We start from the raw sequence: 16,169 nt of genomic DNA, 5'->3' as shown, positions 1-16,169 counted from the left end.
CCACGTGGGGTCAGGATGCTTCCTGCTTCCGCACATCCAGCCCCCACCACCAGGCAGAAGGGTGGGGACCCGCACAGCCAAGGCACCCAGGCACCCAGAAAGCCTTTCTGAGCAGGGCAGAGGCGGGGGCAGGGGTCTGGGGCTGCTGCCCAGGCGAAAGCTCAGCTCTAAGTCTAAAGTGACACCCCCCATCCCCGACTCCTGCCTCCTGACACGGCTCTGCTGCCCTTGACCAAGTCCGCGGCTCACATGGCTGCGTGGCTGTTGTTCTCCTCGTGGCTGCAGTGGTTTTCCAAGAGGGTAATTCGTGCAGCAAAATAGTAAATAAAAATAATCACTGTTTATGCGACGCCCACAGGCTGGCATGCCCCTGACTCTACCCTACACGCTGACGATGGCTCTGAGTTTTCACCCTATCTGTGACACTCCAAAGCCCCTTCTCGCTGTGGCCTCACAGCTCTGGCACCAGCAGTGGGGGCCCCAGCACACTTAGAACCCTAGGAGCCTGGGTTCAACTCCAGCCAGGCTTCTGCAAGTGTCTTCACCGCCTGCAGCTCTCCCGACCCTACGGTCCAGCCAGGGGCAGCCGCTCATGCAACATAGGAAGGACACGCATGGGGCCACAGCTGGGGCTCTGTCCCTGGGTGTCCAGCATGGCTCACGGCGGGGCGGGGCGGGGGTGGGGCAGCGAGACCACTGAGAAGTGGCCCATGAGGCCAACAGCAGCTCCTGGGGGGGCACCGGAGACCAGGCCCAGCAAGAAGCCCACGGCCACTCACACACCCGTGCACAGGCGGAGGCCGATTATCCAAGAACAAGAGTGGGGAGCGTGTGGAGGAGCTGGGGTGCTGCTGGTGGGGATGCGAGACGGTGCGGCCGCCGTGGACATCAGCGCAGTCCCACAAAACACTGAAGGCAGAATCACGTGATCCAGCAACCCCACTTCTGGGCACAAACCCAAAAGAACTGAAATCAGACACCTGCACAGGTACTTGCACAGCGTGTCCAGAGCAGCCTGTGCACACAGCCGAGAGACGCGAGCGGCCGGACCTCCAAAGGCTGGTGGAAAACGCCTCGGGGCCCGTCCACACCGTGGAGGAGTAGCTTAAAAGGGGAGGCGGTTCTGACACCCGCTCCAACGCGGAGGGACCTCGAGGACATGATGCTGGTGACACGAGCCAGTCACAAAGGACAAGGACTGCACGATCCCCCGAGGTGAGGTCCCGGGCGGAGTCAGATTCAAGGAGACAGAAAGCAGAGCGGGGGGGGCGGGGGCTGGGGGAGGCGGGCGGATGACGGAGGTAGTGGTTAATGGGTACAGGGCTTTGGTTCAGGAAGATGAAAACGCCCCGGACAGGATGGTAGTGGCTGCATTTAATGCCACTGAGCTGCACACTTGAAAATGGTTAAAAGGGCAAGTTCATGTTAAGTGTATTTGTACCGCAATAAAAAATTTTCCTTGGAGTTTCTGTCGTGGCTCAGCAGTTAACCAACCCGACTAGCATCCGTGAGGACACAGGCTCCATCCCTAGCCTCACTCAGTGGGTTAATAGCATCAATAATCTAAATTAATCTTAGAAACTAAAAAAAAGAAAAGCAAATTATAAATCCAAAGCAAGGAGTGCCTGTTGTGGTTCAGAGGGCTAAGAAACCGACTGGGATCCATGAGGACACGGGTTCGATCCCTGGCCTCGCTCAGTGGGTTAACGATCTGGCGTTGCCATGAGCTGGGATGCAGGTCACAAACGCAGCTTGGATCTGGCTTCGCTGTGGCTGTGGTGTAGACTGGCAGCTGCAGCTCCGATGGGACCCCTAGCCTGGGAGCCTCCGTATGCTACAGGTCTGACCCTAAAGAGCAAATTAAAAAAAAAAAAAAAAATACAAAGCTGGTTCTTCTTTCGTAAAATCAGCAATATTGACAAACCTCTCGCCAGGCTAACTAAAAAAAAAGATACAAACTACTATTTTTCATGAAAAATGAAAGAGGGGGAGTTCCCGTTGTGGCTCAATGGTAATGAACCCAACTAGTATCCGTGAGGACACAGGTTCGATCCCTGGCCCCGCTCAGTGGGTTAAGGATCCGGTGTTGCCATGAGCTGTGGTGTAGGTTGCAGACATGGCTCAGATCTGGCGTGGCTGTGGCTGGGGTGCAGGCCGGCAGCTGTAGCTCCGATTAGAACTCTAGCCTGGGAGCCTCCATATGCCGCAGATACGGCCCTAAAAAAGCAAAAAATAAAAATAAAAAGAACTAAGAAGAAAGGGGCAATCTGAATAAACTTTTATCTATTAAAGAAATTGAATCAACTACGAAATAATCTTCCCAAACAGAAAGTACCAGGCCCAGACGAGTTCAGGGGTGAATTCCTTCAAACATTTAAAGAAAAAATTATACCAATTCTCTACAATCTCTTCAGAGGCAGAGGAAATACTTTCTGACTCATTCTGTGAGTCCAGCATCACCCTAAAACCCAAACCAGATGAAGACATTACAAGAAAACCACAGACCCGTGCCCCTTATGAACAGAGACGCAAAATCCTCACCAGATATTAGCAAATCAAATCCAGCAACGTTTAGAAAGACTCATACACCACGACCAAGTGGCCTTTATTCCAGGTTTAGAACTCGGTGTTTGAAAATCAGTTCACATAATCCATCGTGTCACAGGCTGAACAAAAAAATGACATGCTCGTGTCAACAGAAGCAGAAAAAGCATTTGACCAATTCCAAGACCAATTTACCAAGAGAACCAGAAACCAGGAACAGAGGGGAACGGGCTCACTCGGGAACACCGGCCAAACCCCACGGCCGCCACCAAGCTCACCGCCGAGGAAAGGCCCAGGAAAGGGCAAAGCTGTGCCCTGTCCTCTCCTTTTTCCGCATCACACCGGGAGCCCTCGCTGACGGCCACAAGACAAGAAAGGAAACACACGGTGTCCGGCTCAGGAAGGAAGACCGACAGCTGTCCTTATTCACAGACGACAAGACGCGCCCAACCCTTCTGGAATAATGAGCAGGTGCAGCAGGGCCGCGGGACGCAGTTCACACAGAACACGGAGTGGAAGGAGGGGGACCGGCCTCGCGGACTAACTACAAAGCTGCAGCTAACACGGCGGCACCAGGACACGGCGACAGCTCGATGGGGGGACAGAGCCCAGAAACAGCCCCGCCTGAACGCAGCTGAGTGAGGTCTGACAAAGGAGCGAGAGCTCGAGACAGCAGAGGCAACAAGGGGGCCTTGTGTGCAAGGCAGTGAGTCTGGACAGAGACCTCATGCTGGTCGCGGCAACTGACTCAAAATGGGTCACAGCGTCCCTAAAACCCCTAGTCGGTAACATTAGAGGAAACCTAGGTGACCGTGGATGTGGGGCCTCATGACACCAAGGGCAGGATCCCTGAGAGAAATAACAGCTAAGCTGGACTTCATGAAAATCACACACTTCTGGGAGCTCCCTGGTGGCTCAGTGGGTTAAGGACCTGGCACTGCCACTTCGGTAGCGCGGGTCGCTGTTGTGGCGTGGGTTCAAGTCCTATCCTGGGAACTTCTGCGTGCTGCAGGCCTGGCCAAAAAATAAAACACGTCTGCTCTGCAAAGACACTGTCAAGAGGATGAGAAGACCAGCCACAGACGGAGAAAAACCTCTGTGGGAGAGAGAACTGAGGACTGTCAGGCAAGACAGAAAAAGAACGCCCCGCACAACAGAAAGAACACGAACGGACTCTCTCGGGCAAAAGAGCCGCACAGACCCTTCAGCAAAGACGACGCGCAGGTGGCAGGCGAGTCCCCGCCAGAGCATGGCATCAGGCGGAGCACCCCAGCTCGACGGCCACCGCGCCAGGCCCGCCACCACACCCAGTGCCCACGAGGACGCGGGGCAGCAACGCCCATCACCGCTGGCGAGAGCGCAGCACGGTGCCCCCGCCCCGGGAGACAGGCTGGCGGCTCCTTCTCGGCTAAACAGACGCCCGCCGCTCGACCCAGCCCCCGTGCTCCTGGGCGCTTACCCAACGGAGCCAAGGTCGAGCGCGCAAAACCCCGCACGCGTGCAGACAGCAGCCCAAACGTGGACGCGACCAGGATGTCCTACAGGAGGGGACGGGGCGCAGCCCGCAGTCCATCCAGAGGGTGGAGTGCATTTGAGCAGCAGTGAGAAATGAGCTGGTTACCCAGTCACGGAATGACCTGAACGAGCCGTAACCCTACACAGGGAGCGCGCCAACCCGACAAGGCCACGTCCTGGAGGACTCCGACCACGTGGCCCTCTGCCAAAGGTCCGACTACAGAGACAGCGGCTGCCCCGGTGGCGGGAGGGGCGGGGGGACAGGTGAGCCCGGATTCTCGGAGCAAACAAGGCGAGGACGTCGCGGTGGAGACGCGCCATGACGTGCTTGTCTAAAGGCGTGGAAGGGACCCCGATGGAACCATGGACTCTGGGCGGTGAGGACGCACCACTGAGGTCCATCAGATGGGCAGCACTGAGATGGTGGCCCACCAGACCGCTGTGGTCCATGCAGATGGACTCGGGGCTGAGCTCGTGGGGGCAGGAGGCGCGGGCACACTCTGTTTTCCAGCCAACTTTGCTGAGAAGGGAAGATGCCTCTAACAGCAAAGTCTACGTGAGACAAATAAACGTGTTATTCAAGGGAAGTCCTGCAGGAGGAGGAGGCGGAGGAAGGGCAGGTGCCGCCCCAGGGAGGCAGTGGGGAGGCCTGGAGCGGGGCGGAGGGGGCACCCAGGCCTCCGCGTGGACCCTACCCTGGTTAGCAAGCCGCAGAGCTTCCAGCGCCCACCAGCAAGTCCACCCCGAGCCCATCACCCTCGGGCCCCAGCCCTGGGGAGGCTGGGGGTGGGTCTGCTGGTGTCCCTCCCGGAGCCCTCAGTCCACATGTAGACCAGGTGACAAGGCAGTGACGTGTCACACACACGCTCCTGGAGCAGAGAGCTGGCTTCCCAGGTAGAAGGGGCTGGAGGGGGGCAAGGAAGTGCCCATGAAGGGCCCAGACGCAGGGGCAGGGGCAGGGAAGGTCCAGGAGAAGGGCCTTTGAGAGGTGACAGCCGCTGGCTCCCAGGGAACCCAGCAGGAAGAGGCCAAGGAGGCTGCCATTCCGCCGGTCAACCCTGGGAGCCTGCAGCAGGATCCGGGGACGGCTCTGCAGCGCCCCTGGTGGCCAGGACTCTGGTCAAAGAGCCTCTAGGGACCCACAGGCCACAGGCCACAGCCTGGTAGGCACCCATCCCTCCTGTCACCCAGGCCCCTGCTGTGCCCGCACTGTCCTTGAGCTCCCTGGCTGCTCCCGCAGGGCCTCTGCATGGGCCACTCCCGTCGGGCAGGCTCCTCGCACACAGCTCCCTTCTGAGCTCCCCCTCCTGCCTGGCGTGTGCACGTGCCCCACCAGCCCCTGGCTTGCCTGGTCCTGACCGGCCGCCCTGAGTGCCATGAGTGCCAGGTCATGTCCCTGTGTACCCCAGCTGTGGGACACTGCCTGGCGTGAAGCAGACACTCAGCTGTCGTCAACTGGGCTGGACCTCGCCTGGCCTGGTCTGTTGGGCCCCGCTTGGGCCTTCTATCGTCTCAGATGTGTGTCCAGAGCCCACGTTCCAGCCCGACCTGAGTCCCGGTCAGGGCCCTCCCGGTCAGGGCTGGCGGCAGCGTGTCGGCTGCCACTGGATCCCCCTCGGCAGCGGCCCTGCTGGACCGGCCCTCGGGGACTCGGTCCCCTGCATTTCCAGCAGAGATGCACCAAATGCAGAGCAGAGGGACACACAGACGTCGGTTCTGGACAGACCGCCGATGTCAACGTGGAGGACCGTTCACACAGATTTCAGGGTGACACGGGGGGGGGGGCTCCCACAGAACGACAGGCAGACAAACGCTACCGGCTGGCAAACGGGCCGACGTTAACTCAGGGCATCTGCTCGTCAAAACGGCACCGAAAGCAAAGACGAAGTGGGGGGAACGAGCCGATCCTTAACTGACCAACGACCTGTAACCGGGACACAGTGGTGGCTCTAGTCACCAAAGACGGACAAACAACCCACAGGGAAACCGCCTGAGACGCCAGCCTGCACTCGGCCAAAAGGGTCCCCGAGGGTCAGGGAACATGGAGATGGGCCTCAGCAGACATCAGGGAGGCAGAGAAAACCACGAGCCAATATCCACACCCACCGGGGTGGTGGGGACAGCTGGGGCCGGGCCGTCTGCGCCCTGCTGGCACGGGAGTCTGAGACCAGGCCCTCTGCCCAGGGCCCCAAAGAGGCAGCCCTCCTGGAACCTGAGGGCCTAGTAAGAACCGCCCAGGGTCATCTCTGCAAAGGACTCAGGCAGCCAGGGCTCCCGCACCCGGAGCTGGGTCACGTGCCAAACCGGCCTCCTCCTGGGGCCGTGGGGCCTGGGGCTGGAGACGCGTGGTCCCCGGATGCGAGTGGCAGGCCACACCGTGACAACTCTCTGAGGTGCATGCTTGCAACCTCCAAGTGCACACACACTCACCCACTGCAGCACTCATGCACATGCACGCTCACACACATACAGGAACACATCTGTAGTTTCAGCGAACGTTTCTTAGGAGGGAGCTACTGAGTTCCCTAGTGGCCTAGTGGTTAAGGACCTGGCATCACTGCTGTGGCGCCGGTTTGATCCCTGGCCCAGGAATTTCTGCGTGCTGCAGGTGAAGCTGAAAAAAAAAAGAGGAAGCGGCTCTTAGCCTCAGGCACCTGAACTCTGACAGGCCCTGCAAGGCCACGTTCGGCAGCACAGGACAAGGACCCTCCTGGCCGGCGCCTGCAGGTGTCCCGTGGGGACGCAGCCTTGTGGGAGGACAGGCCACTGGAAGGCAGAGCTCCCGGGCAGGAAGGAGGCTGGCTCAAATAAGAGCAGAGGTGTGGGGGGCCCGGGCAATGAAGTCAGGCTCTTGCCCCTTCCACCAGCCCTGCCTGCCTGTGCCCCTCAGACCCGGGGGACCCCAGAGGCATGCCTGTCACTGCACATGATGTGGCGGTGGGTGGGGGCAGAGTAGGGGACCCGTGTCTGCACCCCGCCCCAGGCCACCGTGGACAGCGCACAGCGTGAACTGGACCAAACGAGACACCGCAAGCAGCCTTCTCAAACCCGGATGCAGACGCGGTGTCACTGTGCCTCTGGGGCCCTGGTGGGGGCCGCAGACCACAGGCGCCAGCCCTGGAGTGCTCGGCTCTCAAACAGAAAGCAGACGCCAAGAGCCATGGCCAGCAGCTGTCACACACTTTACTGTCCCCCCTGCTTGGGGCCTGCGGCCCAGCGGGTGGCCCCAGGGCAGACCGGCCCCCAGGCCGAGCACCCACCCCTCCCCCTTCCTGAGACAGGAGACCCGGGACCCAGGTCAGGGACCTCAGGACACCCCATGTCCGCCAGCCCGCAGGGCCTGGACGGAGTTTACTCTCCCTGGACCGAGATGGCCCGTTCCAGAAAGTTCCCGGCTGTTCCCGTCAACACATGTACACTCCGACCAGCAGACCAGTCAGCAAGGATGGCGTTGCGGCCTCCTCTTAGTAGATCTGCGAGCTGCGAGGAGGTCTCTTCCGGACGCTGAGGTGCCACGAAGCCTGAGCCTGGACGGCAGCCCCTCCGCACGACGCTGACTGGACTGCACGTGTTGCCCCCGGGGTCACCAGGGCCACCAGCCCCACCCCCCTCCCCGCCAGGGGGAAAGGCCCCACCGTCTCCCCGACCCCGAGTGTGTCACAAGCTCCCTCTTCAGAAAGAAAACGACAGGGTTAAGCGGAGAAGTCGGTCCTGCCCGTTCCAGGCCGACCGGAGAGCAGCCCGGCCGGGCGGGGGCAGGCTGAGCCCCGGACCCAGGGCCTCAGTGGCCGGCGAGCTCCAGCACCTCCCGCACCATGGCCCCGAGGCCGTCGTGGACGAGGTGGAGCTCCGTGTCGCACATGAAGGCCGGGGTGGTGACCACCTTGTTCCTGCGGTCCACGTGAGCTTCGTGTGCCGGTTACGGAAAACAGCCGGGACCAGACGGGGGCGCGGGAGTCCCCGGCCGCCCGCCTCCACGTCACCTGGGGGGCATCGCTCGGGACCACCTGCGCCCCCCGACCGAGGAGCCGGACGGGCTCCCAGCAGCTCACAATCCAGCACACAGGGCGCCGTGTTCTAACTCCCGGCCTGGCCCCGGACGCACAGACCCCGGGCCCGAGCGACCCTGAGGGCGGCAGCAGCACCTCCACCGCCAGATCAGGAACCAGACCAAGAAGCTGGACCGCGCCTGCTGCGAGGACAGGGGCCAAGCCCACCCGGGCCCGCCCATTTTTTGTGTCACTTTAGGGCCGCGTGTGCGGCCTATGGAGGTTCCCAGGCTAGTGGAGGAGTCAGAGCTGCGGCTGCCGGCCTACCCCACAGCCACGCCAGACCCTCAGCCCACTGAGCAAGGCCAGGGATCGAACCCACATCCTCACAGATACTAGTCGGATTCCTGACCTGCTGGGCCAGAACGGGGACTCCGCAACCCCAGCTCTTGCCCCGAGGCTGGGTGGTAACGGAGCTGCCTCCCCCCAGGCCCTGCTTCCTGGACCTGCGCCAAGGCCCCGGGGGAGACGGGCACTTCCACAAGAGCCGCGTGGAGGACAGCCTGTCCCTCCAGCACAGACAGACGGCCTTCAGGACAGACGCGCGGAGAATCACGGGCTCGGCTGAGCACCGCCTCCAGCATCGAGCTGCTGTGCCCCAGACACAGCCCATGCGGAGACCTGGGGTCCGGGCGTGGGCCTCTCTGTGGCCGCAGCGCACCCAGGGACCTCAGAACAGGGGACCGCATGAAGGAGGGATGGGGCACCCGGCGGCTCCTCCATCCTCACCGTCCAGTGAACCAGGGAGCCCAGCCCCACCTCTGCCCTGCCCTGGGCAGGTGGGCCCATGCTGTCACCACCCCCCCGCCCCCAGACGGCCCCCTCAAGCCACAGGCCGTGTCCTCTCCCGACCCCGTGAGCTCTGGGCCAGCCAGTGTCACTGTAGCACAGCACAGCGGGGGCACCACGGCCTCGGGTGCTGTGCCCTGGCCCACGCGTGCCCTGGAGGCCCCCCCAGTGCAGCGCGGCTGCGGGAAGGATATGGTCACTTCTGCCACGCGGTGCTTGGCGCCCAGGGCTTTGATGACCTCCGCGGTCCCTGCGTGTGGCCACTTGCCGCCCTCCTCCTGCTCGTGGCCCACGGTGACCTCGACGCCCCTCAGCACTTTGGCCGCGAGGACGGGAGCGATGCAGCAGAGGCTGGGGGATGAGGACAAGGGGCTCTGCTCAGGACGTGCGGGGCCGCCAGGCCTGGCAGCGGGTCATGCCCGCCTGTCCGCTGCTGCTTTCCGCTGGGGAAACAGAGAGCCGGGCGCACCGCGGCGGGAGGGGCTGGAGGAGCCGCCCGTGATGACAGGGCGGCCGCCCCGGAGCAGGGTCCCCTCCCTCCCTGCGCCACCGCCCGGGTGAGCTGGCTCCTCTGAACGCGCCTCGCTGAGGCCTCAGCTCCCTGGAGGGGGAGTGGCAGCCACCTGCTGTCCGTAGGGTCACAGAGGCCCCCGCACGGATGGGCGCTGCCCAGTGGGGCCAACCGGGAGGTGACTGGCCGCGCTCCGAGCAGCAGGGCTGGGGCCAGAGTGGCTGCAGGCCTGGGAGGGACGCTGAGCCAGGGGTCTAGGCAGCCTCTGTGCCCCGTTCAGAGCGAGCGCCCGCATGTCCTGTCTTCGGCAGCTTCCTGACAAAAGGCAGTGGGCAGCCCCACGGAGGGCCTGGCGGATGGTCCTCAGGGCACTGGCGGCGGCCGCTGGCCGCTGTGCAGAGGGCAGCCCGACCAGGAGATCTGATGGGGTTCGAGAGCCTCCTCGCCCATCTGCCAGGCCGGAGACCACGAGCAGTGGCTGGGCCTGTGAGTGTAAGCGGGGGCCAAGTGTGCGGCCACCGCAGGACCCAGCCCTCGGGTGGCAGCGAGGGACCGGCACGTGGCCCCGGGAAGGCAGCGGAGAGTGACAGGGGTGGGGCCGTGCCTGCAGCCACGTCTGCAGAGAACGGACGGGGCAGCTATAGCTGGGGGGCTGGCCCAGCCAGGGCAGGCGGGCGGGGACCAGGGAAGGCCTAGGGCACCTTCTAGATGCTGACGGGGTCATCCCCCCACCCAGCCCGTTAAGTCAGCAGGAGGAACTAACGTGACCACAAGCACAGGGTTTTCAGAGCTGGAAGGTACCTGCGAAACCACACGAAACCCCCTCCGTTATAACGAGAGAAGCGGCCAAGAGGCCCCCCGCCACAGGCTCAAAGCGGCAGGTGGTGCTGGGAGCGGAGGCCACCCTGCCCTCCCCCAGGCCCGCTCGTACCCGATGGGCTTCCCGGCGCCGTGGAACTCCCTCAGGACGCGCTCCACGTCTCTGTCCACCTTGCAGTCCTTCCCGTCGACAGCAAACGTGCTCCTGCCACGACACGAGGCGCCCTCAGATCTCAGGGCTCAACCTGCGGCCTGTGAGCCCAGCGGGGGCCCCGAGCAGCCCACGAGCCCCTCAGCAACCCTGCACGTGCACGGATCCGGCCTGTCCCATAATCCCACACGCGGGCATCCTTCTGGTTTCTAGAACACGAAGCAGCATGGGAGGCGAAGGGACGGAGGCCGGCAGAGGGGACGGAGAAGCGGACACGGACCTCAGGCCGCAGAAAGCTGCCGAGTCAGCCCAGGAACAGCAAGACTGTCGCCTAAGGCCAGTGGCACGCCCGCCCTCGCCAAGGGGGGTAAGAAACACAAACTGAACGCGACCCCCACTTGCTCAGCAGAGTCGGGCCGCTGAGCTGTCTGGACCCGACCCCCTCCCAAGCGGTGGGCGGCCAGTACCCCCTCCAGAAGGCAAAGTGTTCAGCCCACCAACCGCCAAGGCTGCACACACAGGGCGCACAGGGCAGCACGACCCGCAGGCACGAAGGGCACTTGCTGCCCTGCCCTGGCGGCTCCTCAGGGTGTGCAAGGGTCTCCAAACAGGCCATGTTTACACCGCTCAGACCCACACGTCCGTTACGCCTCCCACGGCTGGTGAGACCAGGGAGAGGACGGGGACGGGCCTACTGGATCGCCTACCCTTGGCGTCCTGGCACCAAAGTGCAGAACGCGTGGCCGGTGGCCGGTTGGACTCATGACACAGATGTGTGCATGCATCTCAGCAAACAGGCTGAGCTGGCGGTGGCACTGCCGGGAGGGGGCCTGGGGTCCCCAGCGGGGGGCTGGGCTTCCATGGTGAATGACACGCTGACCTTGCCGGCCGCCCCGTGCGCCGCACAGACCCTGACGTGAGGCCGGCCCTCCTTCTGGAAGGCAGCAAAGAACAGGGCTAGCGGCTGGCGCCACAGCTCCCGCAGGGACGGGGGCTCCCAGGCGCAGATGCGGCCTGGGGCCTCTTCCTCAGACTCCAACAGAGACTGTGTCCTGGCGCCTAAGTCACCAAGGCCACCAGCCCGGCCAGGGACGCAACCTCAACAAGCCCTCAAGCTACCCTCACGCCAGGCGGGGCCCAAGGACGGCACAGCGTTTGTGAATCCAGCTCATCTTTCAAGAAAAAGAAGGCCCAGCCCGGCCAACACAGACCAGCCTCCATCTCCTGCCAGGAGGCTCTCGGGGGCGGTGACCGGGGACATCACGCCAAAAGTTGGCTTTGGGTGAAAGGAGTGGACAGGAGGCAGGGTCCTGGGAGGAGAAACCACAGGCAGACTGGTGGGGACGCGGACAAAGAGGCATTCCGGTGACGCCCGCATGCAGAGGACAGCGGCTAGGTGCCAGCTTGCGGAAGGGCAGAGCAGAGCTGGACTTGAGGGAGTAAGCTCCCTCTGCCCTCAGTCCTGGGCACGGGGCCTGGACAGATGCCAGCCAGGGGGCTGCTGTGCTGCTGCGGGAGCAGCAATGATCCAGGGTCAAGCATTCCAGCAAGATCTGGGTCGGAGAGATTTGGGGTCCTGACGTGGTGCTGGCTGAAGCCACTGCAGGTGAAATGATGGCGGGGCGGGGGCGCAGGAGGAGAGGAGTCCCCCCTCCCACCCCAAAGGGGCAGCTGGGAAGCAGCGGGAGGGCGGAGTTCAGGATGAGCGCTCACAGGTGACGGCCGCAAGGGGAACCTGACTGGTGCGAGGCCGGAGGGGTGACGGGACGGGGGGCAGGACAAGCACCACGGAGGCTGAGTGCCAGGGGGCACAGAGCGAGCAACCAGAGAAGCGGTAATTTCTGGAGCGATGCCACTGCGCTATCAGCAGAGGGAAGGAGAACTCGGGGGAGCGAGGGGGCGGGGGGGGGGGGCCCTCGATCTGGGCCCCTGTGCTGATCTGGTTGGTTTCCATCAAACTCCACGTAGCCCGGGCTGTTACGCACGCCACCCCGTGTTTAAACCCCGCAAAGCCCTAGGCGTGGCCGCTCGGCGTCTTCCGGCACCACGGCACCTGGGGGGGAGCCCCTCCCCCGGCCACCAGGGGAAGGGATGCACGGGGACAGCGAGGCCTGCGCGAGAGGACTTCCGCGAACACAGAGGCAGGAGGGACAGACCACAAACAGGACCTGAAAGCCAGAGCACCTCCGGCTGCGGTGTCCTGGCCTCCCACACGCCTGCTGGTGACTGCGGCGACGACACGACGAGCAGAGCAAGAAAGCCCCCCCCGCCCCCCGCAGGACGCTCCTCCCAACTGCCCACACGTCGTAAGCAGTTTCCGGGCTGCCAGGTCCACGAGAGCTGGCGCTGAGGGGCGCACACTCAGGGAGGCGCTCTGACGGGACAAGACCCCCAGGCTCAGAGGGCCGGTCCCGGGAGCGCCCAGAAGCAGCAGACCGAGGCCAGAGCCTCCTGTCCCAGGGCCACTCGTCACCGGCAGGCCTGACCCCAGCAGCTGCTCACGTCACCACCGTGTCCCCATCGAAGGCCCCGGGTGAGGAGCAGGAGGGCCCGTGGCCGGAACAACGTACAGGTTCTTGGCGGCTCCGAAGCCCCCGGGGAAGATGACCGCGTCGTGGTCGGCGGCGCTGAGCCGGGCCAGGTCGGCGATCTTGCCGCGGGCGATCCTCGCGGACTCAGCCAGGACGTTCCTGGGAAAGCGCAGGGCGGGGTCCTGAGGCTGGAGCGGCAGGGAGCCCCCTCCTGGGGCGGGGGGGGCGCTCACGGGGTGAGGACGCTCCCCAGCAAAGGCGCTTCAGCTGCAGCCAGCACGCGCCTCTAGGCTCAAGGCTCCTGGCACCCTCACCGGATGGTGCTTCAGCGCCAGGCCACGATGCCCGGGCTGCCGGGCAGACAGGAAACCCTCCAGGTACAGCAGCAGTGGGCACCTGGCTCTCGGGACCTGATGGTCCTGAGGGGACCGACCCCCGAGGCAGGGCTCCCTGCTCGGCCCAAGCCCGCGACTCGGGGGACACGTGGCCAGGACCGCGCACGCCTCAGGAATGGAGAGGCTTCTGGGAGCTGCGCAAAGATTATCGGGGACCAAACGAGTCAAAGCTTTGTGACCAAAGGAACACACACACCTTCAGTCACAATGGAGGTGCGGGGACCGAACGCTTTCCCACTGGACGGGCTGAGGACGGCTGCTGAGGCCCAGCCGACCTGGACTCAGCTCAGGACTTGGCCCCAGCTAGGATGGAGCGGCTGCTGGCAGGCTCCCGGGGAGCTTCCACCCGCCGGCGGGCACGTCCAGGGCCAGGAGTAGGGCCTGTACCTGGTCTCACCCTCAGAAGGCTGCCCCTTGGAGTGGTCGACCACGTGCATCTGAGGGACGTCAGGGGCAAAGATCTGGACCTTGGCGCCGCCGCGGCTCAGGTGCACCAGGATCCTGCACGGGAGGAAGTCAGAGCGGACGCTGACGTGTGCCTCACCCAGCCTCACCCGCCAGGGGCTTTTACTGTATCGCTCTTCAGGGCCACACCCACGGCACATGGAGGTTCCCAGACGGCGGTCGAATCAGAGCTGCAGCCGCCGGCCTGCACTACAACCACAGCCACGCGGGATCTGAGCCGTGTCTGTGACCCACACCACAGAGCAGGGCAACGCCGGATCCTTAACCCGCTGAGCGAGGCCAGGGATCAAACCCGCAACCTCATGGTTCCTGCGCCATGATGGGAACTCCCCTGGGGAGCTTTTAAAAACAGGGTTTTAGCTGAGTGACAGGTTAATGACCCAAACGCCCTCCATCCGAGTTCGAGTTCGCTGTCACTGAACCAGCCTGTGGAGACAGCTAGCCCCCGAGCTCCCTGTACAAACCAGGCTGTGGCGACAGGCGACCCGGCTGCAGTCACAGCCTGGATGCTCAGGGTCGCGGGCTGCTTCAGGGAGCTGCTCTTCCCACGGGCCAATCGACAAGGGCCTGGAGGGGTTGACGAGGGTTCAGCCTCCAAGGTAAGTTCAGTTCAGTCCCTGGTCCCCCAACCTTCCCCTGGGGAGCCACGGACACATGCAGGTGTCCCCGGAGGCTGCTGACGGTGGCCGCGTTGACTCAGGGTTGCTGTGTGCCAGGCCTGAGTCCAAGGCTGGCACACGACCTGCCCCTGGCAGTGCTGCCACTAATGCCTTGCAGAGGAGGAGACACAAGAGTGGGGCCCCAAGGTCACAGCCGCCCTCCAGCAGGGCTGGGACCACTGGGCTTGGGCTCTGCTCCTCGGAACGTCTCAGGCACACGCGCGAGCCTCCCGCTCTGCGGGGGGGGGGGGGGGGGGGGGGGGGTTCAGGCTGTGGCCGCCGACTCCTCCCCCTCCCCCTGCCCCAGCCCCCACCAGGAACTCCCCGAGCCCGCTCCAAAGTTCACTCCCTGTCTGGCCACCACCAGCACATGCTGGCTACACAGCCACCAGCCTCAGGCTCCTCTGGGTGCCAGTGAAGCCTCGGGCTTGGGCGGGGCAGGGGGCAACCACCACCTACCTCTCCCCGCAACTTACTCCTGACCTGACGAGCCTACTGAGCCTACTGCCCTCCTCACGGGAACTTTCTAGATAACTAAGTAATAACAATACCCGAGATCCCGTCGCGGCTCAGCAGGTTAAGAACCCGATTAGTAGCCGTGAAAATGCGGGTTCCATCTCTGGCCTCAATCAGTGGGTTAAGGGCCCAGCATTGCTGTGAGTTGTGGAGTAGGTCGCAGATGCAGCTCAGATCTGGTGCTGCTGTGGCTGTGGTGTGGACTGGCAGCTGTCGCTGATTCGACCCCTAGCCTGGGAGTTTCCATATGCCACAAGTGTGGTGGTAAAAACACAAAATAAAAATACATGACGACTCAGCCACAGCCACCAGGTTGCATCAATGACATCCACCTACACGAGGGTCACCACGCAGCCCTTACAATCATACTGTAAAGACAGAAAAAAGCTCTGTTTTCCAAAGCGCAGGACGAGGGGATCCGAATACGGAGAACACGTGTGTGTGGAAAATCACCAGAGGGAGCCGTCAGTGGGGACGGCTGGGTGACAGCATGACAGGTGGCGCTAAAAAGCTCATCCTGCGTCCCCCTTGTACTCTACACGCAGGATTTTCAACGTTTCCCTGTGCGCCTCCCTGGTCTCCACCGCCAGTCATCTCTGCCTTCCTCATCAGCAGAAGCTCCTCCGAGCGGCTCAGGGGAGGAGGACAGCCCCTCCCGAGGGCGAGGGCGAGGGCGACCGCCCGGGGCTTACGCGGAGGCCTCGTGCAGCTCCGTCCCGTCGTAGACGCCGCATCCGGACAGCACCTGCGGTGGGGAGGGAGGGGAGGTGGCGGGGTCACGGGGTCCCCCCGCGCGGGCCGACCACCTTCCTCGGTGGTGGGGAATCGAGGCGGGGGGACCACGGCGGGAAGGGGTCTGGGGACCGAGGGGCCGACGTGGGGAGGGGCCGCCCCGGGCAGGGGGTGGGGAGGGAGGCCGGCCTCGGCGGCGCCCCGCCCCCGTCCGCTCACCAGCGCGACCCTGGCCCCCGGGCGCGGCGCGGAGGCGTGGAGGGCGGCGCGCGGGGAGGGCGCCCACCCGCCCAAGGGCAGCAGCCGCAGGCCGGGGCGCGGCGCGAACGCGGGGGTCGCTGCCAGCCTGGACGCCACCAGAACTCTGAAGGCCGCCATGCTGCGCGGGGACAGCGGGGTCGCGGGGTCGCGGTGGGCGGGGCCGCGCCTGCGCACAGTCGCCCTCCCCACGCGCGCGCCTGTGGGCGGGGCCGCGCCTGCGCACAGTCGCCGT

General features: G+C 63.9%; 1 protein-coding gene across 1 annotated transcript; it reads right to left on the bottom strand.

Annotated features, from left to right (window-relative positions):
• On the bottom strand, positions 7,221-16,106 carry C13H21orf33 (chromosome 13 C21orf33 homolog). Its single transcript, XM_003359006.4, has 7 exons — positions 15,896-16,106; positions 15,637-15,689; positions 13,692-13,805; positions 12,949-13,068; positions 10,340-10,432; positions 9,092-9,248; positions 7,221-7,969 (listed from the first exon to the last, which is right to left on the bottom strand). The coding sequence occupies exons 1-7, from the start codon at positions 16,052-16,054 to the stop codon at positions 7,841-7,843; spliced, it is 825 nt and encodes a 274-aa protein (XP_003359054.1). The 5' UTR covers positions 16,055-16,106; the 3' UTR covers positions 7,221-7,840.

The sequence above is a fragment of the Sus scrofa genome, chromosome 13 (assembly GCF_000003025.6).
Source record: "Sus scrofa isolate TJ Tabasco breed Duroc chromosome 13, Sscrofa11.1, whole genome shotgun sequence".
Lineage (NCBI taxonomy): Eukaryota > Metazoa > Chordata > Mammalia > Artiodactyla > Suidae > Sus > Sus scrofa.
This window is presented reverse-complemented; position numbering and strand designations above follow the sequence as displayed.

What these genes read in the sequence shown, in the direction of transcription:
- C13H21orf33 (XM_003359006.4), bottom strand. Translation starts at nt 16,054, where the DNA reads ATGGCGGCCTTCAGAGTTCTGGTGGCGTCCAGGCTGGCAGCGACCCCC. An exon ending in TTCGGAGCCGCCAAGAACCT is followed by an intron (nt 10,433 to 12,948) that starts GTACGTTGTTCC and finishes GTGTCGTGGCAG; the next exon opens with GAGCACGTTTGCTGTCGACG. An exon ending in GGCGCCGGGAAGCCCATCGG is followed by an intron (nt 9,249 to 10,339) that starts GTACGAGCGGGC and finishes CTCATCCCCCAG; the next exon opens with CCTCTGCTGCATCGCTCCCG.